Source organism: Dasypus novemcinctus, chromosome 4 (assembly GCF_030445035.2).
Source record: "Dasypus novemcinctus isolate mDasNov1 chromosome 4, mDasNov1.1.hap2, whole genome shotgun sequence".
Lineage (NCBI taxonomy): Eukaryota > Metazoa > Chordata > Mammalia > Cingulata > Dasypodidae > Dasypus > Dasypus novemcinctus.
The window spans coordinates 58,824,433-58,851,956 of NC_080676.1; the positions used below are offsets into that span (position 1 = coordinate 58,824,433).

Consider the following 27,524-nt stretch of genomic DNA (forward strand, 5'->3'; position numbering starts at 1 on the left):
GCCAATACAGGAATATATATATATATATGGTCTAGTACCACAGGTGGGGAGAAAAACTGACCGGACGAGTTCCCTTGTACTTGGATTCCTCCTGTTCTCTGTGCTGTCCGGAGGTGCTGGTTCTCTCCCGCACATTTCTATACCCAGGACTGGGGATGATATACTCTTTTCCTATGTCAATATCCTTCATCTTCTCCGAGTGAAGGTGCCAGGGCTCACAGGTTCTTGGTTTCACTTCAGAATTTCTGAAATTAAAAATTCATTACGATATTTCCTAGATTATGCTTAATCATGTGCTAAAGTGCTTTAAAATAAGAAAACACAAAGAGTAAAATTATTAAAGCTTTCTACTGTTATAGCTATAAAATTAAAAATTTTAAAACAATTTCCAAGTACCATTTCATTTTTTAAAGAAGAAAACATTCAGTGTAATAAAATCAAGAAGAATTACCTCTATCCACCTCTAAGAAGGAAAAAAAAAAAGAGACTAGAAACAATAAAAACACTGATAAAGAGACATATACCCTCTTCAATTAAGCTCAATGTATAGAACATTTACATAGAATTTTAAACAAAAGAGTTTCTGGAAAAAAATTATATTTGTTCCAAGTATCATAAACTCTACAACTGAAAAATGGAAATCATTTCTCCTCCTAAATATTACTAAATGAAAACTTACAAAACACTTTCTCTATCAGAGATATACTCTATCTCTGCATTTTTACAGTTAGCTAATTTTTCTAATTAGCTCCATGAAGTTATACAGGCAAAATACATGAAACTATTATACTTTAAGTTTAAAATCAAATCCCCTCGGAGTACTGAAAATGTTCTAAAATTAGATAGTGGTAAAGGTGGCACATCTCTGTGAATATACTAAAAAATAAACAAAAAAAATCCCCACCCAGATATACAAGTTAAATGGGGAATTTTATGGTATGTAAATTATATCTCACCAAAGTTGTATTAAAACAAAACTTGTACTAGGTAAGTCTTACCTAGTGTCTACCAGAAACTGTTCTAAACCACTGCCTACCAGGCTAACTCTAATCAATATCTTGTATCAACTCTTCCTCCACCCTAAGGTGGTGTAAAGCTTCCCAGCCAGAAGCTTTCATATCAACCTCACTTGAAATTAATGTGTAGCTGTGTCATAAATCCCTAGCTATCACTGATTTAAAAGTACTACTTATACAGCACAAAATTCTGACAGCTACAATTCATATTTTAAGGTATTAGGGAAAAAAAACCCACAACACTCACTACTCCTGTAAATAAAAGGTCTAAATCTTCTCCAAGAGACAGAATACAGCACAAAGCATGCTTGATTTCTTGCCTTTCAGAGGTCTGGTTCAAGTATCATAGTTGATATAGCTAAGTTACTTATCTTTAAAAAAAAAAGTCACCTTGCCCAATGACAAACCGCACCATTAAGAACATCGGCTTACCGAGCAAGAGCACAGCAAGCATGTCACTGAGACCTCAGTAAGACCCAACTATAAACAGATCTGGCATCTTCTGCCAGTGTCCCTGATGTTAAGCTGCAGATCAGAGTAATCCTTGTTTCTGGGATCTCAACAGTCCAACCTTGCCCTCCAATGGTCTCCTAGCCTAGTAGATTATCTGGAAGAGGAAATAGTCCTACTTGAAAAAGAAAAAAAAAAGGAAGGGGAGTTTGAAAGGGAGAAAGTCAGTGGAACTCATTCACAATACCAAATGCCATGTCAGGAAAAATATGAGGATTATCTCAATTATTTAAGAACCCATGATAACCAAGTTTTCTTTAAATCACTTTATTTCAAAGAATAAACTGTAATCATTAGAGCATATAAGACAGGAATGAGATGCCTTCCCTGTTACAATATAAAAAATTTTTGTTTTGTGGCTATTGTGACTGGTAGGGTAAGACAAAGCCAAACATTTGGGCTTAAAGGACCAAGTTACTTCCTTATGAAGGGTGTAGGGAGCAGTGTCCCATTACCCCTGATACCTTGTCTCTTTAATTTTCTGGGAAAAGAGGCACAGCCATCAGAGAAGGTAGGCCTCAGTAGGCACCAAGTTACTCTCTTGGCTTTGAAGGAGGATACCATCTTCTGTGTAAAGAGATGTAAGACAAGGTACCCCATGTGGAGACTAGCCAAGAGCTAGGAAGCCCATAGGTTCTGAAAAGAAACAAGGCCCAAATCTGAAGGGAACAAATGAGCAAGGTTCACTAGACCTTTTGTATTTGTATTTCCATTTCCACATTTTCTTCTTTTCTCCCTTAAAGGTTTTGTTTGTTTATTTTCAGTCTGTTTTAAAATGCTAGTTTACCTCAGCTCGAAGGGAGGAAGAAGGGATAGAATTTCTGTTTGCATTTGGGCCACAGCTGTATGATGGCAACAGCAGAATTATCAATGGCAGAACCCCAAAGAAGTGCCCAAACTCAAGATTAAGAGAGTTGAGGTTGGGGGTGGGGGAGTGGGGAGTGGGTTATATGGGAACCTCTTATGTTTTTTAATGTAACATTCTGTGTGATCTATTAACTTTAATTTTTTTTAAAGTGTAAAAAAAAAAAAAAGAGTTGAGGCCTTTTGTTCAGCTGCCATTTTTTTTTTTTAATCAAGACTCTCCTTCCAGTGATAAAAGTGTAGACATTATCTCTGCACAATGATGCACACAAAACTGCACTCGGGGTTGGGGGTTGGAGGTGGTTGCTGAGGATTACAAGAACTGCAACTGACCAGCGGTGTTTCCAAACTGCCTTCACTCAACATTCCTGTGTAGGTTTTGAGACCTCGACCTCAGGCCCTGAAGGTGCACAGGAAAACCTGAAGCCAAAAATGATACACCTTAAGGGAGGGACTGGGTTCTGAGGTCCTATTTATCACACCTCCTGTAATTCACTTGTTGCGCCTCCAAGCTCCACAGTAGAGACACCGGTGTAATTCACCCACCTCCTCCTTCAGAACCTTTTGAAACTTTCCCCGTCATCCCTGCGCCCATCTGCCCCTGCCCCCGCACATCTCTGCAGAAACCAAATGACCCGTCAAATACAGAGAAACACGCAGCTCTGCATGGTGAAAGTGGAAAGATCACTGGGTGACAGCCAAGAGATCGGGGTTCCATTCCGTGCTCTGTGCCAAGGGTCTGCTGCGCGTGCTTATGTCACCCACCTTTATTTACCCATTTGCAAAAACAAGAGGATGACTTCTAAGGTCGTTGACGGCTCATAGTCTCCGGTCCGCAGCCTCAGTGGGGGTGCCCGGGCCCCTCTACCCCTGTCTTGAAGATAGGGGTAGTCAGCTTCGTCCGGGATGCCCTGGCCCTAGGGCGTTCCCACCGCCAGACAGAGCCTGGCGGGGCGATAGCGACCCACACCCACGGGCTTGCGGATGCAGCACCCCCTAGTGGCCACACCCAAGAATGTAGCCGGAACCCCTGACCACTCATCCCGACCCTGCCTTCTGATGGAAAGACCTCCGCAAGAGTCCCCTGGGGTCACATCTCGAGAACGCGGCGGCGGGAGAGGAGAGGGAGGCCAGGCCTCTTGCCTCAAGTCTTCGGCTTCTCCTGAACTGCTCAGAGCCCCAGCCACAGTCCGCCATGCCCGGAGGAAACATAAAAGGGGGTGATCCCGGTGACAACGGAGGGAGAGGGACGGGGTGCGGGGGTAACCATCACCTACCCGGGTCCCGGCTCCCGCACGGCCGCGCCGGCCTCTCAACCACGCTCCGGAGCATCAGTCCCGGAGCAAAACAAGCCTTTATAGCGGCATCGGCCGCCACACCGCGCAGGCGCGCTGCACAAAGAATCCCCAAGCCTAAAGGGAATTGTAGTCTTCTCTTCCAGGCGCCTAAGGCGCGATAGGCGGCAAAGGACTACATTTCCCAGAAGCACCGCAGGAGTCCTTGAGGAGGGGTAGGCTGCCCCTCCTTTCCACGGCGCGGCTGCTTCTCCCCTGTCCTTTCCTGTACCTCTGCGAATCTGTCTGGAATCTTCTCTGAGGTCGTGTGTCCCGGTGGGTAGCTGGGAAGGTCGACTGTAGGCTTGTGTTCGCGGGTAGCCCCGTTTCGTGAGCGCGGCCGCTTATGCGCCTTGTAACACTGTGAAGGTCATCGCAACCTGCGACTGGCCTGAGTGGAGTCGTTGCCAAGCGGGCCAGCCCCAGACATTCACTGTTGTAGCATTTAATGTTTTTTGATAGCTTGCTCATGATTCAACCCTGCATTCTGCGCAGATATCACCCTTCTCACTTCTATCCAACTGCCCGTCTTACAATGTTGTCCTGCCAGGTTTCTAGGTTATAAAATGCTAGGATCACGGTTTTAGAAGTGGCGAGAGTCTTAGAAATGGTATGTTAACCTATCCTTTTCCTTTTATAAATGTATCCGAGGCTCCCAGAGAGACTGACCATTTTCTTTCTCTTAATGCTTTACCTGTAACTTTAACATCATCATAACATAAAGGCTACTCTATGTTAAAAGAATACCTGACTACTTTGTATCTGGTGCTTTACATACAATTCTTATTTCTTGATAACCTATAGGGTAGCTATGATGATTATCCCTTTTAGAGATTAAAAGGGAAAAAGGGGGGGGGCAGTGGTAAAGTCATTTGTCCATCTTCATACTGTGTAATCCTTCAACAATTTATAAAGCTGAAGTAATTAACAAAGTGAGCTGTTAAACACAAAGGCAGGTTAATAGACCAATACAATAGAATAAAGAGCATAGAAACAGACTCATACATATATGTTGATTTGTGACAGAGAAAACATTACACATCAGTGGGAAAGGAAATGGATTAAACAAATAGTCCTGTCACAATTGGGTATCCATATGAAAAAAAACTCAGTAACTCCCACTTCATACCTTACAGAAAATTCAATTCTAAGTAGATCCAAGGTCTGTGAAAGGGAGTACTTTAAAACTTTTAGAAGAAATATATAGAGTATCTTTATGAGCTTTGGAGTAGGGAAGAACTTAAATAAGATATAAAAACATAAGGAAAGGTTTATCAATTTTGACTATATTAAAATCAAAACTTTGCTACAGGATGCCATAAAGTGAAAATGTAAACCATAAGTTATAAGTCAGAAAATTTTTAATACAAAGTATACAAATAATTTCTTCAACTCAATAAGAAGATGATAAATAACCTGATAGGAAATAGGCAAATGATGTGAACAGACAATTCACAGAAAATGAAACATGAGTACCTACTAAAATATGAAAAGACACTCAATCTCACTAAATAATCAAGGAAATGAAAATGAAAATTGCAATGAAATACCATTTTATGTCCACCTGATACGAAAAACACAAAAAAACACACACAAAAAATGGTGTCTCATACCTTGCTGGTAGAGTGAGTATAAATTGATAGATCCACCTTAAAGAGCAATTTAATAAATTTAATATTAGGTTGAAAATGGGCTATACTGTTACATATACTGAGTGGCTATACTATTAAACCCCAAATAGATTGCTACAATTCAGTGGCTTGAAGTGAAGAAGTTTATTCCCTCTCACACAAAAATCCCAGATGCATGTACCAGATCAGCAATGAACTCTTCTTGCAGTCGGGTCCAGGGTGATGGAGGTGCTGCCAGCTTCAATATGTGAATTCCGAAGTTGCTGTAATCATTGCCATTCAGGCATCCAGATAGAAGGAAGGAAAAAGGCAGTATGGAGAAGATGCCAACCAGGAAGCAGCATACATTTCCACTTGTATTTTCCATTGGGGACAAGTTAGTCATATGGTCACATGTAACTACAATGGAGACTGGGCTGTGCCAACCTAAGCTGGGCAACCATAAATCATCTACAACTCTTACAGCAGATGAAGGGAAGAACAGATTTTAATGTAGGCTTGTAGCTTCTACCACGTGTGCCTTTCTTTGAACCCAGCAATTCCACTTCTGCATATGTGCTCTAGTATAGCCTTTCTCCACAGGGGCTACCCTTTGGTACCCTTTAAATGTTTCATAACTTAAAAAGCATTAATATCATAGGACAAAAAAAACATTTTCTCAATGGGGATATATACAATTTAGCAGAAGCTTGCAGACCAATAAGAATTCCTAAAAGCAACTCTGGCCAGCTAGTTAGATAAGAAAAACTTCCTCAGCATTCCTCAAGCCATCTTTTTGAAGTGTAATTGGATTACCAACCATTCCTCAACACTGTTGCACTGAAAAGCTATGTATCTGATGCCTCTATATAAGATTTAATTTTTTTTTAACTTTTTTCTTAAGATTCATTTATCTCACACACACACACACACACACCTCCCAAGCTGTTTGCACTTGCTGTGTCTGCTGTCTTCCTTGTTTCTTTAGGAGGCACTGGGAACTGAACCTGGGACCTCCAGTATAGGAGGTAGGTGCCTAATCCCTTGAGCGACTTCCATTCCCTGCTTTGTTGTGTCTCATTATGGTTTTTTTTCCTTCTTGTATCTCGTTGCATCAGCTTGCTGTGTCTGCCCATCGCATCAGCTCACTGTCTAGCTGGTTTTCTTTAGGAAGCACTGGGAACCTCTGCACCCTGCTTTGTCGTGTCTTTCATTTGGTTTTTCTTCTTGTATCTCTTACGTCAGCTTGCTGTACCTGTCCATCACGCCAGCTTGCTGTCTTCTTTAGGAGACACTGGGAACTGAACCATGGACCTCCCATATGTAGGCGGGAGCTCAGTCGCCTGAGCCACATCCACTTCCCTATATAAGATTTTTAAAAACTTCTTCTGGAAAGACTTTAAAAATATTGATTATAGTTATATATGTGTGTGCGTGTATCCAAGCTCTATCTTGGTCTATCCAAGGATAGCCTGAGCCAAATAATTACACTTAATGTATTTCCATGCTCTTGATTGCAAACACCCCCTCCTTGAAATGTGTATTTGAATATAGGAGTGATATTCCCCAGACTTCAGTCAAGGGGCTGGAGAAACTATTTTGCAATATAGAATTGTATGTATTTTATTTTATTTTTTACAGATTTATTTTATTTATTCCTCTTCCCTTCCCCCCTATTGTCTGCTGTGTCCATTTGCTGTGTGTTCTTCTCCATCCACTTGCATTATCCTGTGGCATGGGGAAACTGCATCTCTTTTTTGTTGCATCATCTTGCAGCATCAGCTCTCGGTGTATGCAGTGCCACTCCTGGGTGGGCTGCGCTTTTTTCACACAGGGCGGCTCTCCTTGCGGGGCACACTCCTTGCATGTGGGGGACCCCTATGCAGGATGCCCCTGCGTGGCAGGGCACTCCTGTGTGCAACAGCAGCACTGCACATGGGCCAGCTCACCACACAGGTCAGGAGGCCCTGGGGATCGAACCCTGGACCCTCCATATGGTAGACGGACGCTCTATCAGTTGAGCCATGTCCACTTCCCTGTGTGTATTTTAAAATAATATTTGTGTCCTAGAATATACTCCATATGTTCATTCATTCAATATATAAGGGGTACAGTGGTGCTAAATCAGACAAGTTTCCTGCCCTCATGGAGTGTAGAGTCCCAGAAAAACATTAATCAAAATTTAAATTATAACAATGGTCAGTACTAGAAAGAAAAGGTATATATCTGAAGGACAGTAAGGTGGTGAAGATGATGAAGGTGTGTCAAGGAGAGAGCAGTACAAGCAGGAGGAACAACAGGCCAAGGAAGGCAGATAGGAGGAGACAAAGAACACCTCCAAGAGTCTTGTAGACCATATTACAGGTTTTTAGAGTAAAGAGCAAAAGGCAGCCATTGAAAGGTTTTAAAGGGTGAATGGGTTAGGGTTGACATCATATGATTCGCAATTTGAAAACTACTGTGGCTGGCAGAGTAGAGAATGAATGTGTGGCAGCCAGAATGGAAGAGAAGAATCCAGCTCAGAGTGACTGCTGTAGTCCAAGAAACAGATGACAATGGCTTGGATTGTGCTGTGATAACAGAGAAGTAGATGGACCTGGTGATGGATTAGATCTGGGGGTAAAAGAAAAAAAGGTGTCAAGAATAACGCCATGGTTCCTGGCTGTAGAACATGATGGAAGGTGGCACCATTCATTGCCATGAGGACTCTCCTGCCATAGCTTCCTGACACCCTCCTGTACCCAGCATGTCATCTGCTGTGTCACTCGAATTTTCTGCCAGTTCTAAAGATAAAACTTTTTTTTTGCAAATCAATTTTACATAATATAAAGAATATAGTGTGGCAGAGATCTCTTTAATGGTCACAGACAAGGTAGAAAAGAAGATTTAGTATGTAAACACTGCCAGATGACATGACAGCACATTGGAAGGTTTCACAAATTTTGTTGTTGTTTTTTAGGAGGTACCAGGGATTCAGCCCAGGATCTCATACATGTAAAGTACACACTCAACCACTGAGCTGCACCTGCTCCTCACAGTATTTTTTTTAACTTTTTAAATTGAAGTTTATCATTCCTACATGAACATACATAAAGAATAACTGTATAGTAAAAGTTGTGAACTTACAAAGCAAACAGGCTTATCATCATATAGGGCTCCCATACTTAGCAATACATTTTTAAAAACATATTTATACGTCAAAAAGTAGCTCCTTGTTAAAAAGAGGGGGAAATTGACAGAAGTTCTCTAATTTTAGCAAAACAATATTCACCACATTAAATTATTATTGTATTGGTTTTGTAGCCTTGTTTGTATGTACTTTGTAAATTTATTTTAATTTTACAATAAGAGTAAAAATACTTTGTACATGGCTTTATGAATGCACATGTTTATGTGTTATAAATAATTTAAGATGACATCAGAGGTTTGAGAGAATTGTTTCCCTTAAAAGACGTCTGAACCTTATTCAGTTTGGAAACACTGGTCTATAGAATAAAACCAAATATTAGCTTGATATACAAGGTCCTCAGTGATCTGGCCTCCACATAAAACCACAGCTTTATCTCCTGCTACTCTTCAACTCAAATATGAGCTCCCCAAAACACTGTAATTTCCGTGTCTTTACTCTAACTGTTCCCTCCACCCAGAACAGCCTTTTAAATCTCTCAGCTAAAATAACAAACATCAAGGCCTACAGTCAGGCCTTGGGATTTTAATCCTCCCAAAATGACAATGAGGAATTACTTACTCTACTGAATAAAATGATACAGTCTCACAAATTTAATGACAAGGTGTGATTGGGGAATTTTCCCACGTTATTGGAAAGTATGGACCAGATATCTCTCAGGCCGATACATGAAAGAAACAAGGACCAACTAAGCCAGAGAAACCAGAACCAATAGTCTGGTCAAAATGGAGACTTATTGGTAAAACAGGTCTAGGCAGACTAGAAGAATAGTCAATCCTAGTCATTCCCCAAACTTCTCAAGTGCTTTGCTTTGAACAGTAGAAGATATAAACAACTTTGTTCTATAGAGGTAATAACAACCTCTGGGCATGAATGTCAGTTCAGGAAAATTAAAAATGTATACAGCTCGTATTAGCACAAGCATAGACATACTGACCAGTGGAATAGAATTGAGAGTTTGAATATATAGATCTGTGCATATACACCAACTGCTATTCAACAAGGTCACCAAGCCCACTCAATGGGGAAACAGTAGTCTCTTCAACAAATAGTGCTTGCAGAATTGGATATACAAATCCAAAATAATGAAAGAGGATTGTCATCTCATGCCCTATACAAAAATTAACTCAAAGACCTAAATATAAGAGCCAAGACCATAAAGCTCCTAGAAGATAATGTAGGGATACATTTATGAGACCTTGTAGCAGGAAATGGTTTCATAAACTTTACACCCAAAGCACAAGCTACAAAACAAAAAGTAATTAATTAGGACATCCTCAAAACTAAAAACATTTGTGCTTCAAAGGAGTTTGTCAAGAAAGTGACAAGGCAGCATACTCAATGGGAGAAAATATTTGGGATCCACTTATCCGATAAGAGCCTAATATCCAAAATGTATAAAGAAATCCTACATATTGAAAATAGAAAGACAACCCATTTTTCAAACCCAAAGAGATTCGAATAGACATTTTTCCAAAGAAAAAATAAAAATAGCCAAAAAGCACATGAAAAGATGCTCAATATTACTAGCTATTAGAGAAATGCAAATCGAAACTACAATGAGATATCATCTTATACCTATTAGAGTAACTGCTATTTAAAAAAAAGCTACAAGGGTTGGAGAGGATATGGAGGAATAGAAATACTCATCCACTGCTGGTGGGAATGTAGGACTGGAGGATGGTTTGGCAGTTCCTCAGGAAGCTAAGTATAGAATTGTCATATAATTTGGAGAATCCCAATACTAGGAATATACCCAGAAAAATTGAAAGCAGGCACAAACAGATGCACACCAATGTTCATTGCAACATTATTCACAATTGTCAAAAGTTGGAAGCAACCCAGGTGTCCATCAATGGATACATGGATAAACAAAATGTGGTATATACTAAGTATTAGTCAGCCAAAAGAGGCGCTGATGCAAAATATCAGAAATTGGTTGGTTTTTATAAAGGGTATTTATTTGGGGTAGAAGCTTATAATTACCGGGCCATAGAGTAAAATTACTTGCCTCACCAAAGTCTATTGCCATTTGTTGGAGCAAGATGGCTGCTGATGTCTCCAAGGATTCATGCTTCCTGAGTTCCTCTCTTCCCAGGGCTCATTTCTGTCCAGGCTCAACTGCTCTGCTTTCTCCACAAGGCCAGCTTTAGACTTTCAGGCAAACAGTTCTCTCTCCCTGAGACCTCTGCCTGTGTTTAATGGAGACTTCTCTCCTCCCTCACATATCTACTTCTCTGTGTGTTTACTTCCCATGCTCCAGGATCAAAACTCCAAATTCCCTTCTTTGCAGCACAGTTTCTTTGTGAGTCCTACTGATGTGGCTCAAGCAAAGCCTTAATCATTATTTAATCAAGTGAAAGTAAAACCTCTGAATCCAATATATTCTAATATGCCTGGAGGGACAGACCAGTTTACAAACAATCCAATATCTATTTTTGGAATTCATAAACAATATCAAACTGCCACTATATATGATGGAATATTACTTAGCTGTAAGAAGGAATGAAGTATTGACACATGACAACATGAATGAATCTTGAAGACCTTAGGTTGAGTGAAGTCAGTCACTAAAGGACAATTATTATATGATCTCACTGATATGAACTAAGGATATTGGACAGACTCTCCGAGGTAGAGTCTGGAAGATAGGTTCCCAGATAGAGAATGGTGAGCTGGTGCTCAATCTGGGCAGAATCTATGATAAGGTGGATGGGGGTGGTTTGGCAGTGTACGGGGATAAAGGTGATGCATTGATGTGAGTGGGGTCAATGGTGCTAGAGTGGAGGATGCTTGGAGGAAGGCACAGGTGGACTCGGAAGGTGAGGACTGTGGTGAAAATACAACTGTAGGAGTGTTCTTTTGACAACTATGGCAGGGAAAGGTCACTGGTGCAGGGTGTCAGTGGTGGAATGTACGGGGAAGGCCTCTATGGAATATGAATGTGTTCATGTTGTCATAGAGTGTTATCTCAGTAGATGGAGACCCACACAATAACCCACAAAATATTAAACTCCCATCCTGGGAGTCCTGCTATGTTCTCAAATAGAGTGGCAAGAATTTCTAGAGTACATAGGCAGTGCCTATTAAAAGAAAACAGACCAATATGTCAAACCCTCAATACTGATACATGCAACTATGAACCTTATTCTTGTAAAATTAAAACTTAGCCTAATAATATCTATTGCCTAAGAGTACCTCCTGAAAACCTCCTTGTTAATTGAATGTGCCCTCTCTCTAAGCCAAACTCAGCAAATAAACTCATTACCTTCCCCCCAGTATATGAGAGGACTCCTGGGGATAAGCCTCCCTGGCACCAAGGGATTAATACCAAGTGCCAGTCAGCAAGGCATTTGGAAAAAGACCTTGACCAAAAGGGGAAAACATTAAATACAGAAGAGTTTTTATGGCTAAGAGATTTCAAAGAGCATCAGGAAGTCAATCCAGAGGCTGTGTTTATGCACATCTCAGATGAATTTCACTAACTGCCACAGTAAACAAAGCCTCAGATGGGTGCTCCTGAGGGCTCTAGAGACATCCAGTCACTATAGGCAGGGCAGCACTCCGTCAGTGGGCCTTACCTTAGAATATATGATAACATATTTTCCCAATGAAATAAAGTTATGCTCATTTATAATCTCCCTACACATGATTTTTCTGCTACTTTTAACGTATAATTAGCACTATATCCATTAAATATATGTCCCAGAGACTTTAATCTTTGGTCTGTTCATTTGCCAGTTGAGACATGAATCTCAGTAGAGTTGCAGCTAACACCTATTCTTCAGTTCACTGGACTTGCCCAGGACAACTAACAAAAGGATGATGATGGACAACTTCTTTCACAAAAAAACAAAGCATATCTACAACTGCAAGCAAAACAGTTCCTTCCATCTGCCCTGTAGGATTATTCCTCCTCTCAATCTGAAGCAGAGTGGGCATTAGCATCCCCAAATCCTCAAGACTGTGGAATGAACAAACGCAAGGGGGAAATGCAACTATGGACCAAAGTAGACTTATTATTGTAGTAATGGAAGAACTTGTAACATTGAACTAAAGATAGTGGTTACCAGAGGTTCCAAGGGAGGAATAGGTGGAACATAGGGCATTTTGAGGGCATTGGAATTGTTCTGCATAATATTGCAAAACCAGATACAGGCCATTAGATATTGTGTTAAAACCTATAAAATTGTCCAGTGAAAAGTGTAAACCGTCATGTTAACTATAGACCTTGGTTAGTAGCAATGCTTCAATATTTGTTCATCAATTGTAACAAATGTACCACAGTAATGTAAGATGTTATTAGTAGGGGAAAATGTGGGAGGGGGTGAGGGTGAGGTATATAGGAATCCCCTATACTTTCAATGTAACTTTTCTGTAATCTAAAACTTCTTTAAAAAGTAAAGTTTATTATTTAAAAAAACGAATGCAGGCTATACTCCCATGGGAAATCTATGTATTCTTGAAACACAGATAATATAGCTTATTGAGTATAAGAGCACCAATGAGAAAAATCAGCATTGCTTTTCAACTATCAAAATGTTTGTTTGCTTGTTTGCTTTTAACTTCTTGATTTATTTGTACATGTGCTGTTAAGATATTCTGTATTCTCTCTGTATCAAGTTAGATACAAATTAATTTTTTTCTTCAAGATTTATTCTATTTACCTGAGAAAGTGTTTCCCAAAATATAATCCATGGAATACTAGTCCTGCAAGATAATCTGAGAAAAAAAATTCCCAAGGTCAATTAAGTTTGGAAATGATATACATAATATTCAAAAGTCACATTAATATCTTAGCTAAATATTCTGAGATATTATCTTACAACAATGAAACCTGTTTAGCCTTGTTTAATTCAGCATTTCCTAGACTTATGTGGGTGTGGAATAGCATTTAACAGCCTGTAGAACTAATGTTCTACAGAAAATGCTTTAGGAAATGCTGATCCAAAATCAAATTTAAAACAAAACAACCAACCAAAAACTTCCTAAAGGGGAAGGGATTCGCAAATGATAAAAAGTGATGCTGAGGAAAGTGGACTTGGCCCAGTGGTTAGGGTGTCCATCTACCACATGGGAGGTCCGTGGTTCAAACTCCGGGCCTCCTTGACCCATGTGGAGCTGGCCCACGCACAATGCTGATGCACACAAGGAGTGCCGTGCCATGCAGGGGTGTCCCCTGCATAGGGGAGCCCCACGCACAAGGAGTGTGCCCTGTAAGGAGAGCCACCCAGCGCAAAAGAAAAGTGCAGCCTGCCCAGGAATGGTGCCGTACACACAGAGAGCTGACACACAAGATGATGCAACAAAAAGAAACACAGATTCCTGTGCCGCCGGCAACAACAGAAGCATTCAAAGAAAACATGCAGCAAAATGGACGCAGAGAGCAGACAATGGGGGGAGGGGTTGGGGGGGAAGGGGAGAGAAATAAAAAAAATATTTTTAAAAAGTGATGCTGAGGATAGTGGAATGACCAATCCTATCAGTATCTAGCCGAGTTAGGCTGAGAGAAAAAGGTTCTCATGCTCAAAGGAACTGGGATTCCTTCATTCAACTCAGACATTTTAAGACCAGAAGAGTCCATTCAGGCTGCAGTGACCTGAGCAAACTTAGGCTAGCCAACACAACAACAACAGCTGCTACTGTTACTGCTACATTTACTACTATTTCTGCTACAGTTACTTAGGGCACTATCTGTACATTATCTTTAAACCACATAAAACTCCTGCAAGACAGGTTTTAGCTTTTCAAGATGTAAGGAAACAGGCAGAAAGAGGTTATGATTCCTGTAGCAACAGGATTTGGTCTTAGACTTTTCTTACTGCATCCTAATATCATTTGATCATAGTGTCATCTGAAAAGCTTCTTCACTGAAGCAACCGCTCTCCCTTGTTTCTCTAAGACAGTGGTTACCCTCTGTGTTAGTTAGCCAAAGGGATGCTGATGCAAAGTACCAGAACTCTGTTGGCTTTTATAATGGGTATTTCTTTGGGGTAGAAGCTTAACAGTTACCAGGCCCTAAAGAATCAGTTACTTTCCTCACCAAAGTCTGTTGCCATATGTTGGAGCAAGAAGGCTGCTGGTCTCTGAGGGTTCAGGCTTCCTCTTCCTCTTAAGGCCCCCATAGTCTCAGCTTCTTCTGATCTTAGCTGTAGGCTTGTTTCTTTCCAGGCTCAGCTGCTCTGTTCTCTTCAGCAGCAAACTATCAGGCTCCTCTCCCTTCCCAGGGCCTCTACGTCTTGTCTGTGGAGTGCTCTCTATTCCTCTGTATTCTCTCTGTGTATACTTCCATGTGAGAGTCTGTTTTTTCAGCCCAAGGAGTCTGTTTTTTCAGCCCAAGTGACTCAGCACTGAATAGCACTCTAATGATGTGGTTGAATCAACGCCCTACTCATAATATAATGTAATCAGATATCTCAGCTGTATCTAATACAATCAAAACAGGTATCATGCCCAGAGGAACAGACCAGGGTACAAACATTATATATATATATATAAACATTATATACATTATATATATATATAAACATTATATATATATATATATATCTCCTTTTTGGAATTCATAAATAATATCAAACTGCCACCACTTCCTGAAGCATTCCCTGCCAGAAATAATTCTAGAATAAATCACTGTTAATCACACTATGTCTGGTTTTCACTATAAACCAGATAATTGCCCACCCTAATCGGGGATCACTTAGGGCCTGACATGGTATCAGATACTTTCCAAATCTGTTAAAGACTTACACAAGAAAAACCAATCTAAGCACTCAAAGGCAAATTTAAATACCTACAGAAGTCAGGAAGGTAACATAAATGATAGAAGCTGGCCAGGTTTAAGACAGTAGGGGGTGAAAGGGATGTGAAGCTCTAGGGAGCATATGTTCCATCCACAGGGCTCAATTGCTTCCAAACTCTGGCAGATTGTTGTCAAACAGAAATGCAAGCCTAGTGTTGTTAGACCTTCTTGGTTTTCAAATGAAGCCAGAAACAGATTTTAGGTAAAATCTTCCAATTTTAAGATATTGACAACTAACTAGTTTCTTAAAAACACTAGCAGGGCAAAAACAATATAAAACTGCAGGCCAAGAGCTCACAACAGCTTCTTTGAAATAATGTCATCTTCTACTAAAAACAGTATTACCTCTGCTACTTCCTGTCTACACCACTAATCACTTCATCCATTCAGTAGTACCCTTGGCTCCAAATTTGCTTTTTTTTACAGTATATTTTAAATTTATTTTCAAAAGTAACATGGATCACACAAAATGTTACATTAAAAAATATAAGAGGTTCCCGCATACGCCACTATCCTTCCCACATCAACAACTTCTTTCGTTAGTGTGGTATATTCATTGCATTTGATGAATACATTTTGGAGCACTGCTACACAGCATGGATTGTAGTTTACATTGTAGTTTACATTCTCTCCTAGTCCATTCAGTGGGTTATGGCAGATATATAATGTCCTACGTCTGTCCCTGCAATATCATTCAGGACAACTCCAAGTCCCGAAAATTTCCTCATATCACACCTCTTTTTCCCTCTCCCTGCCTTCAGCAACTCCCATGGCCACTGTCTCCACATCAATGATACAGTTTCTTCCATTGCTAGAGTCTCAATAATTCTATAGTAGAATATCAATAAGTCCACTCTAATCCATATTTTATTCATCCATTCTGAGGACCCTGGGATGGCGTTGCCCACTCCACCTCTAAATTGAATGGGGCTTAAATCTCACATGGCTAATGAATGGGATTCTCCTGCTTGCAGTTGTAGACTCTGTTGGTTCCTTGGTGTGGTGGTGGACCATCCTTACCTCCTGGTTAGCTGACCTGGGTAAGTCCAACAAACTGGAGAATAGGTTGTACAACTCGGCTGAGGCTCAGGGCCCAGTTGACACATGGACAATCCAGAGATTCAAGTCTCTTGGGCATACACCAACAGGTTCAGTAAGAGGTATGTGTAGAGAAGTCACATCTGAGTCCAACTCCATCACATTCAGGAGCACAAATTCCAAAGTAGGGCCCACTGGCAAGGTGCCAAACTCCAGTGCCAACTTCCATGACTGTAGGACCCAGGTGTCTCTGTAGCCCTCAGGAGCACCACTACCTGGGGTTGTATCTACTTTGACTGTCTCTGAGATCCTGCTGAGACATGCATAAGTGCAACCCCTCTAATGACTTCCCAACACATTTTGAAGTCTCTTAGCCATACAAACTCATTTGTTTTTACCATTTCCCCCTTTTATTCAAGGTCTTTTTCTAGTTGTATTACCAGCTGGTGCTTGGTAGTAATCCCTTGGTACCAGGGAGGCTCATCCCCAGGAGTCTTGTCCCATGCTGGGGGTAAGGTAATGCATTTATATGCTGAGTTTGCCTTAGAGAGTAGCCACATGTGAGCAACAGGAGGCTCTCAGGAGGGAACTGTTAAGCACCCTACAGCTCTAGGCCAAGTTGAAATTTCAAGTGCACGGGCTCATAAGCATAGTCATCAGTATCAAAGGCACATCATTGGACCATCCTTCTTCACTGGTCATTGCCCTTGCACTTGGGGAATTGTTGCTGCTCCATTGGGGAATGTGACAGAGCTCCTCAGGATGGGAACTCAGCATTCCCTCAGTTGTCATGTGAATCTCTACCCACTGTGTCAATACCCAATGAACATCTATCTATATACAAATGAATATCTCTATACCCTAAAGGCATGCCCTGGTGAACTCTCTCCCATGCATCCCCCATCAATGACATCCCACACCAGTGTTCCTCCCCTGCCGTGGTTGAACCCCTCTGTAATCCAAAACTTCAAAAATGAAGCCTAATGTATTGCCAAATTCAATTAATAGGAAAATAAAATAGTAATGATAGGTTTAAAGATTAGAAATAAAATACAGGGAAGTGGACTTGGCCCAATGGATAGGGCATCCACCTACCACATGGGAGGTCTGTGGTTCAAACCCCGGGCCTCCTTGACCCGTGTGGAGCTGGCCCATGGACAGTGCTGATGCATGCAAGGAGTGCCCTTCCACGCAGGGGTGTCCCCCACGTAGGGGAGCCCTACGTGTAAGGAGTGTGCCCTGTAAAGAGAGCCGCCCAGTGTGAAAAGAAAGTGCAGCCTACCCAAGAATGGCACCACACACACACACAGCTGACACAACAAGATTACGCAACAAAAAGAAACACAGATTCCTGGTGCTGCTGCTAAGGATAGAAGCCATCACAGAAGAACATGCAGCAAATGGACACAGAGAGCAGACAACTGGGAGCAGGGAGGGGAAGAGGAGAAAAATAAATAAAAAAATAAATCTTTAGAAATAAAATACATAATAATTTAGAAAAACTAAAAGTAAGAAATAAATTGGGGTATTTAAAAATGAAAAATATTATAAAAATTTTTTGTCATTTTGCCTTTCATCATTGTAATATGTGTCCTGTACATACATGGCAAAGCAGTTCTCTTCCATTTCTTCCTCAGTGTCTTACATCTTTTTTCTTTAATGTCTTCAAAAAAGTTTTAGATCACAGTAAAGTCACATATAGAATATAGGGGACTCCCATATACCCAACATCTCCCCCCATTTTCCCCCTTCCCCAACAATGATCTTTTTACATGTGGATGTTACATTTGCTACCACTGATACACAAATATTGAAACATAGCTACTAACCATGGTTACATTATGGTTTTCATTATGGTTTACATTTTAGAATGTACACTTTTATAAATTTTTGGTGAAATTTAACATGTCCTGTATCCATCATTGCACTATCATGCAGAACACTTCCATTGCCCCCAATTACCCCCTCTTCCATCTATTCTATTCCTCTCTCAACCTCCCTTCAGAACTCACATCAGCTTCTTTGAAATAAGATGTCATCTTCTACTAAAAACAGTATTTCCTCTGCTACTTTCTGTCTACACCACTAATCACTTCATCCATTCAGTAGACTTGGCTCCAAATTTGCTTTTGACACACTCCAAAAATCATATGCACCCTCAAAGGTAGACACTCATCGGTCCTGAAACCACTTTTAAAAGTTCAGCAACTGAAGTTTGTTACAAAAAAAAAGGAGATCCTCCCCTCCCCCCATTTTTAAAAGATGGCAGCAAGGTTGAAATAGGTGCAGATGGCACCTGAAGGCAGTGGCAGTCTTTTTTCACCTTTTCAATGATGCGTTATATGCCAGACCAACTTTCAAGTATGAGGAAACCATTAGACCCGCTCCAATGACCAAAAATTTCTGCTTCCTCCTCTCTAAAGGGACTTGTCAGATTCCTTTTGGAAACCAGATTCAGGCCCACTTAGGGCACAGGGCGAGGTATTCCTCCTGTCATCGGATAGCTAATGCCACCTGACACCTACATTATTCAAAGCTAGGGCTCGAGGTGTGGCCTGTGGTCTTTTAAGGCCAACAGCATCACTAAGTGTTCTAAGTGTTCTGAGAAGACCTGAGGAGAAGAAGATGGATTGGCCCCATGGAGAAGGATTCCTCTTTGGCTTCATTCTCTACCTTCTGCTTCAAGGTAAGATAGGACAAGAGCAAGAGCAAAGCAGCCATATAACTTCTGGGAAACAGAGAACCAGGGTGATTTTTGTTATTCCTAGACAGTCAATAACTTGATGTTCATTTTGGTAGAAATGAGAACTCCTTAACACTGAAAGCTTTATACCTTTTCCTAGGAACCAAACAGTTCTTCCTTTTAGCTACTTCTTCACTTCTCTGCTTCTATTGGCCTCTTTTTCTTCCCTTCATCACTCTCTTTCCAGGCATATAGTCTATCTCCATGGTTTCTAAGTATCAATTGATGTTTCTTTGCTCTCTTGAAGTCAAAAGAAATGGGCTAGGAGAGATACTAAGGAGGAAGGAAATGGATGAGAAGATCTATAGTGAAAGAGGATAACTTTTTCAGTATAATTTCCTGGTCTAGAGTATTTTTCTTCTATCAGTATTAAAAATGAGCAATGCAGGATGGTACAAGATTGGAGATAGAAAAAAATAAGATTCTACTGGAAGACGATGTTACCACATAATTCTGTTTCTGCTCTAAAGAGTCCTCCTAGAAAGGAGCTTTCTCTCAGAAGGTGTCGGGTGACAGCTACTTAATTTTAGACGAGCACAGCCACAGTACATAGTAGAGACAGAGTTAAGTATTCATTAAATTGCAAAACTAAGATCCTTCCTTAACATATCTCACATAACTACACATAACTACCTGCTCAATTCCCTTATAATTAATTTATGACCACCTATGCCTTACTAATATAGTGAGGAGGAGAACTTGGATTGCAAACTTTGTCAGTGACATCACCTGGATGGCTCAAGGACAGAGGTGAGCAATGGAAGGATATTGAACAAAGGTGGAGAGGTTTGTGGTAAGATTGTGAAGAACATAGCAGGACACTGTAAAATGGTGCTCAGGGCTGAATTTGCATGCACATTTGGACAAGTTTTGCATGGGGACAGAAACAATGGAATTGAGGACAGAACCCTGACTCAGTTCACCTCATCAACTTCCACCATTTGCCTACCAGCCCGGCCCATCCTCCTGGCCCAGGAAAGAGGAACTCACAAACTTTTCCCAGTGCCCTTGTTCTCTCTATATATAGAAACACTCCCCAATGTCCCACCCTCTTACATAGGGAACACAGAGGCCCTGCTCCCATCTCATGGGGTCTCTGTTCTCTACAGGAAGAAGCAACACTTTCACCATCAATTGCTCAGGGTTTGACAAGTATGGGGTGGACCCTACTGCCTTCCAAGCAGTGTTTGACAGAAAGGCCTTCCGTCCAGCCATCAACTACAGTGTCCCGACTCATGTCAACATCTCCTTCACCCTGTCTGCCGTCCTGGATGTGGTAAGTCTTGACCCAATATTGCAGTGGTCTAGGGGTAAGCAGTGGATCCCCCGACTGGATTTTGTAAAATGAGAGGTTCATTCTGTGAAGTTGTGAATGCTGCAGAAACATTTCAAAAGTAATCTTTGTAACACTCCACAAGAAACATATTCCCAGTAGATGCTGGGTTTTGTTGTTTTTTTTTTAATTTATTAATATATTTCCTATGTACCCTGGAATTTTTGACCCACATATTTCAAAAGAATGGCTTATGATTGAAAATAATAATTTCCCCATGGAACAGCCTTGAAAATGAGTAATGGGTGGGAGGTGGCCCTGGAACTGGCTTCATAGAGGTAATGATCCTGGATGGAAATTGTTTTTCCAGGATGCACAGCTTCAGCTGATGACATCGTTCCTGTGGCTAAATATGGTATGACAGACTCAGTTTCCTCTTTACTATGGTACTTCCCTTTTTCCATTCCTGGGTCTAGTTTTTCAGATTATATTGAGTAAAGCTGTGGATACCCATGAATTAGACAACTTCAAACAGAATCAAACTAATAATGAAAACACAAAACTTTCTGATTATGCTGCCTGATTTGAGGACAAAAATAGGGCACAGGGAGAAGGTGACATAAACCAAGATCATAAAAGCCAACACTTAGTGGATCCAACCCAAGGAATCCAAAACCAAGCTCAAGGTCTCCCTTGAGAACACTAAGGGAGAAGCAGGTAAGACCTTGTTTGTGACATTTGTCACTAGAGAGGAGGTGGGAGAGTGAAGAAATGAGTGAAAAAAGGAATGTAAAGTACAGAAGACAGAGCAAGACAAGACTAAAACTAGTTCCCACAACCTGTTTATCCCATGCCATGATTTCCTCTAGATCTGGTACAATCCATTCATCAGGTGGAACCCAGAGGAATGTGGGGGCATTAGGAAGCTCAGCATGGCCAGTGAGAACCTGTGGCTTCCAGATATCTTCATTGAGGAGTAGTGAGTATCAGGGAGGAAAAAGCAAAAAGAAATCCCATCTCTAGGGAGGGTATGATGTAACCACTGCAGGCCACAACTTGAAAAATAGCAGGGTCTGATTTGACTAGTTTACAAAATCCTTGGAATATGGGGATAAGTGGGAGAGGGAAGTCATTAGAGTGGGGCTGCAGTGCAGGAGTGGGTGACCTGAGAGAGAAGGAAGGCAAATTTGATGGTCAGCCCATGGGACCTACCAACCCCCCTCCTTCTCACTTACAGCATGAATGTGGACAAGACACCTACAGGTCTCAAGGCTTATGTCAACAGTGAAGGGCGCATCAAATATGAAAAGCCAATGCGGGTGGTCAGCATCTGTAGCCTGGACATCTTCTATTTCCCATTTGACCAACAGAACTGCACACTCACCTTCAGCTCTTTCATCTATACAGGTGAATGAGGCTTATTATAGTAGCCTGTTGAGATGCAGAGAAAGAGTTTTGAGTGGGAAAGGGACAAAAATCCAGGAACAGTGAAGGAATGTCACTAAAGGGGTATGGAAACTTAGTGGTGAGGAATCCAACAGTCTGGGCAAAAGGGTGGGAATATTGGGGGCAAGCTGAGCCATCTGGGTCTCCTTTGCAGTGGAATATATGGTCCTGGGCATGGAGAATGAAGTGCAGGAGATTTCAAGCACATCACTGAACCTCATTCAGAGCAAAGGGGAGTGGGTACTTCTGAGTATCCACCAGAAAGCGATGAAGATGACTGTGAACTCCAACCAGTACGACCAGATCATTTTTTATGTGAGCTCAGGGGCCCTGGTTGTGATCTTCTCCTAAAATTCATAGCTTAGGCCACCCACAAGAATTTAAGCTCTCCCATTAGAAAGTAAGCTCAATAAGGGCAGAGGTTTTCATCATCTTTCTTCACTGATATATCTCCAATACCTAGGACAATACCTGGCACATTGTTGGCACTCAGGAAATATTAGTAAATATTCATTGAATGAATCCACCTTGAGGAAGAAACAAAGCTCCTATACCAGTGATTCACAGTGAGAGCAAACCTCCCATCCCCTAAGAACTATCAGAACTTTCTGGAGGCAAAAGTTTTTACATCAAGTTTTTAAAGATATGGTAGAAAAAGTTATGAAACACTGTCTTGGTGATATTATGATTCCAAATCTTGCCGACCCCCAAATATCTGCCACTCTCTTTTCTTCCCTCCCACTGGTCTTGAATTTGCACCAGCAAAGTTATTACAGATTAGACCTTGATGAGGAAAGCAAGCAGAAATACAGAGATAAAATGCATGTGGTACCTAAGAAACTGGCCAAGCACTTTTGTTCTGGTACCAAGAGCAAATTAGTGATACAAGTACTTCCATTGCTAGAGTCACAAGAGTTCTATAGTAGAATACCAGCAAGTCTGCTCCAATACATATTATATTCCTCCATCCTGTGGACCCTGGGATGGCCATGTCCACTCCACCTCTAAATTGAGCGAGGGTTTAGATCCCACATGGCTGATGGATGTGATTATCCTGCTTGCAGTTGTAGACATTCTTGGTTCCCTGGTGTGGTGGTTGACCATTCTCACCTCCCCGTCAGCTGACCTGGGTAAGTCCAATGAACTGGAGAGTAGGTTTTACAATTCTTCTGAGGCGCAGGGCCCAGCTGGCACATGGACAGTCCAGAGATTCAAGTCTACTGAGCACTAACCACAGGTTCAGTAAAAGTGACACAGAAGAGGCATGTGTAGAGAGGTCACATCTGAGTCCAACTCCATCACATTCAGGAGCACAGATGCCAAAGTAGGGCCCACTGGCAAGGCACTGAACTCCAGAGCCATCCATCATGACTGTAGAACCTGTGTGTCTGCATAGCCCTCAGGAACACCAGTACCTGGAGTTGCATCTACTTTCGCTGTCTCTGGGGTCCTGCTGAGACGTGTGTAAGTGCAACCCCTCTATGACCTCCCAACTCATTTTGAAGTCTCTTAGCCATATAAACTCATTTGTCTTTACCATTTCCCCCTTTGATTCAAGGTCTTTTTCTAGTTGCATTACCAGCTAGTGATGGTAGTAATCCCTTGGTGCCAGGGAGGCTCATCTCTGGGAGTCATGTCCCATATGGGGGGAAGGTAATGCATTTATATGCTGAGTTTGGCTTAGAGAGTGGCTACATTTGAGCAACAGGAGGCTCTCAGGAGGTAACTCTTAAGCACTCTGCAGCTCCACAGGAGTTGCTGAGGGCAGGGAGAGAAGGTAGAGGTGTGATATGGGGCATTTTCAGGACTTGGAATTGTCCTGAATGATATTGCAGGGACAGATTCAGGACATTGTATGTCCTGCCATAACTCATTGGATGGACTGGGGGAAGAGTGTGAACTACAATGTAAACTATGGTCCAGGTGGTGTGGCAGTGCTCCTGGGTGTATTCACCAAATGCAATAAATGTGCCTTACTGATGAAAGGAAATGTTGATGTGGGAGGAGCAGGGTGGGTGGGGAGTGGGGTTTACGGAAACCTTTTATGTTTTCTGATGTAACATTTTGTGTGATCTTTTTATCTTTTAAAAAACAGACAATACTAAAAAATAAATTTAAAAGATCAAATTAGGAGGGATAAAAACATAAGTGAAGAAAGTTGACACCTTGGGCCAAGATGGAATGAGATACAGTTCAGTGATAAGAAGCATAGCAGAACCAAACCCTGGAAAGGCAGACTGTGGTGATGAAGATGCCTTTGGATGAAGAGATAGGACAGGGAAAGCGGCATGAGTTTGGTCTGGGACAAATCCCAACTCTTGCTCCTACCTGACTTGGCAACTCCCAGCTTACTCCTCACTTGTCCCTCTCTCTCCTCCCTCCAGGTGGCCATCAGGCGCAGGCCCAGCCTCTACGTCATAAACCTTCTGGTGCCCAGTGGCTTTCTGGTTGCCATTGACGCCCTCAGCTTCTACCTGCCGGCCCAAAGCGAGAATCGTGCCCCATTCAAGATGACGCTTCTGCTGGGCTACAACGTCTTCCTGCTCATGATGAATGACTTACTCCCTGCCAGTGGCACTCCCCTCATCAGTATGGCCCCTCCCTTTATCAGAACAAAAGAGAGGTGGGAGCAGGGTGGGGAGAGGGACCAGCAGAACCACGGAGAGTAAAAGGGGGATCCTGGGAAAGGGCCCTTTGAGAAGAGATGAAACAAGAAGTCCTCAGCAGTGCCTCTGGCACCCACAGGCCTGCCCTCCCTCCAGGTGTCTACTTTGCCCTGTGCCTGTCCCTCATGGTGGTCAGCCTGCTGGAGACCGTCTTCATCACCTACCTGCTGCACCTGGCCACCACCCAGCCCCCACCTGTGCCTCAGTGGCTCCACTCCCTGCTGCTGCACTGCACCTGCCCAAGGAAATGCTGCCCCACTGCAGCCCAGAAGGGAAACAAAGGCCTGGCTCTCGCCCCCTCCCACCTGCCTGGTAAGGAACGTCAGCACGGCCCACCCTCCCTCTTCCCATACCTCCTTCTCTGCTCCTGCCTCCTTCCCCGTCACCCTCCCTGCCCGGGGTGACCTTCGCAGCCCATGGCTGAGTCTCTGTCTCTCCACAGGCCTGAAGGAGCCAGTGGAGTTGGTGGGGAAGGTGCCAGAGCCCAGAGAGGCAGAGTTGAATGGGCACCCTGATTCAACAAGGGCCCAGCAGGAGCACGAGGCCCAGGAGCAGCCCTTGGCTGACCTGTGGGTGCAGTTCAGCCACATGATGGACGCACTGCTCTTCCGCCTCTACCTGCTCTTCCTGGCCTCCTCCCTCGTCACGGTCATCGTCCTCTGGATCACTTAGGAAGACGTCCACCTGAAAACCCAGCCTGGAGCTTCTCTTGGCCTCTGGAGATCAGTCAAGCTCTCGTGTCTGTCCAAATCCCAGCCTCACAGCCCCCGCAGCCACCTAGTTTTAACCCAGTTCCTCTGCAGTTTCAGAGTAGACCCAGGTGGTTTTGAATGCTCCAGCAGTTAGTTCCTTGCTCCTGCATGCATCAGCTCCCCTCAGCCCTGCCATGGGTCCTGCCTCCCTGCCTTCTCAGGGTTCAGGTTCCTGGAATACTTCCTTGCTTGAATCAGCCCCAGTAAACCCCTTGGCAGAACACATTGGCTCTTCCATGCACTCTATTTCTGTCAAAAATCTTGAGATTGAAAGCCTTCTTGCAGAAACTTTGCCTCGTTATGCAAAGTAAGAAGGATTTTTTTAAAAGTTTATTAATCATATGTGAAAGTAGGGGGAGGTGACAGAAAGGGCCAAAATCTATTACAAGAGTATGCTTTATTAATATGTATCAATAAAATTGATTTGTTAAAAAAAAACCTTTTCATTAAAGAAACAAAACAACCAGGAACCCTTTAATCCTAAACCCAGAGATAATCATTAACGTTTTCTACTTGTCTTTCAATGTGTCTATTCAGATTTCCCTCCTTTTTATTTGGGCTTACATTTTCTTTTTTAAAGATTTATTTTATTCCTGCCTCCCCCCCGCCGTTGTCTGCTCTCTGTGTCCATTTGCTGTGTGTTCTTCTGTGCCCACTTATATTCTTGTCAGCGGCACCAGGAATCTGGGTCTCTCTTTGCTGCATCATCTTGCTGCATCAGCTCTCCATGCGTGCAGCACCACTCCTGGGCCCCATGCGTTTTTTATAACATGGGGCGGCTCTCCTTGTGGGGCACACTCACTGAGTGTGGGGCTCCCCTACGCAGGGACATCCCTGCACGGCACGGTGCTTTTGCATGCATCAGCACTGCGCATGGGCCAGCTCACCACACAGGTCAGGAGGCCCTGGGTTTGAACCCTGGACCTCCCATTTGATAGGCAGACGCTCTAACCATTGAGCCAAATCCACTTCCCTGGGCTTACATTTTCATCCTCTTTTATAACCAATTTTAAAAATTCAACAATAGGAAGACAATGCTTCCATGTTGCCAAATGGATTTCCCCAACATGATTTTTTTTTTCCAATGGACATGAGTAAGACCTTCTTACAGAAGTGACACAATTTGGGAGGGATGGGGGAAAAAAACTATTACAAGAAATTATAATAAAATAGAGATTAATATCTTAAATCCAGTTACTCTGGATTTAGGCTTCAGAAATAAACAATATATCAGAACTAGGCCTCTCTTGTTTGAAGAGAGATGTCTTTTGTCTGAGCCTGACTCATTTATCATTAAGCACTTAGAGTGTTAACATGATCCTGCATTACTACTAACAGTATTTGTGTTGCAGTCTGTGTTGATCTACCCTTAATCAAGCTAAGAACAGAACATTAGGCAATAGGAAGCACATTTGCAAATGGCTACTTTACTTGGGAAAAATACAAATGCCCCCATATAAACTAGAAAATTCCCCTTTCCAGCATTTGCTTTAATATTTTGTTTTGGTTTGGTTTTCCTTTATTTTTCATTGTCTTTTTTAAAAAAGATAAATAGATCACACAAAACAGTACGTTAAAAAACATAAGTTCCCATATACCCTACTCCCCACCTCCAACCGCCCCCCTCCTCCCACATCAACATCCCCTTTCATCAGTGAGGCACATTTATTGCATTTGGTGAATACACCGCATGGACCATAGTTTATTGTAGTTGCCTTATTATTTTGAAAGTCTTTGTCTATTGGCCCATCTCTTCCACCAGTTGCCTGGGACAAGCAGAGGGAACACTAGCTTTATACATGAGAGCTGTGGATGCTGCAGGTTCAGAAAAGCACAGATTTGAGAGCGTCTTGATTACAACTCAGTCACTACCTTTTATGTTTAGTAGTGACTTATTTCCCTTTCACTTATTCTACTACTTTCTATCTGAAGCCTATACTTCCCAGGTTATAACGGGCTAAGGGTGAAAATAGAGCCACAACAGTGTTAAGGAAGCAATATTTCTCTGGTTCCTCCTCTCCACTGCTCTTTCCCAGACTCCTCCTCTGGTCACTGTAGATGCCCAAAGGGTGGCAAGTTTTGCCAGTGTCCACAGCACTGCAGCTGCTGCTAGATGTCAGATGTCCTACCCACCGTGTTCCTGGCAAAAGCATCCCTCCTTTCAGCCAAAGCTACAGGAAGGCAGAATCCTGTAGCGCCAGATGTTTCCAGTTAGATGCTAAGTCTCCAGGCCAAGCTGTTTCTTGTTCTTTTCTTACATTCTCCGTCTGTTGGGACTCAGGC

General features: G+C 42.3%; 2 protein-coding genes across 2 annotated transcripts in view; one reads left to right on the top strand and one right to left on the bottom strand.

Moving 5' to 3' along the window:
- The window catches only part of ABCC5 (ATP binding cassette subfamily C member 5), an 88,660-nt gene extending 84,851 nt beyond the window's left edge, over positions 1-3,809 (bottom strand). The window contains exons 1-2 of the mRNA XM_004464585.5: positions 3,668-3,809; positions 62-245 (exon numbers count right to left, since the gene is read on the bottom strand). Of these exons, the coding sequence (XP_004464642.1) occupies positions 62-190 (129 nt within the window). The 5' untranslated portion in view covers positions 191-245; positions 3,668-3,809. The remainder of the gene's footprint in view (positions 1-61; positions 246-3,667) is intronic.
- Positions 3,810-3,862: 53 nt separating this feature from the next.
- LOC101420116 (5-hydroxytryptamine receptor 3D-like) lies at positions 3,863-26,228 on the top strand. The gene is given in 8 exon segments (XM_058295425.2): positions 3,863-4,000; positions 20,214-20,380; positions 20,748-21,356; positions 21,615-21,784; positions 24,208-24,401; positions 24,403-24,446; positions 24,586-24,801; positions 24,932-26,228. Coding segments are annotated over 5 exon segments (849 nt in total). The 5' UTR covers positions 3,863-4,000; positions 20,214-20,380; positions 20,748-21,356; positions 21,615-21,619; the 3' UTR covers positions 25,162-26,228.
- The last annotated feature ends 1,296 nt before the right edge of the window (positions 26,229-27,524 follow it).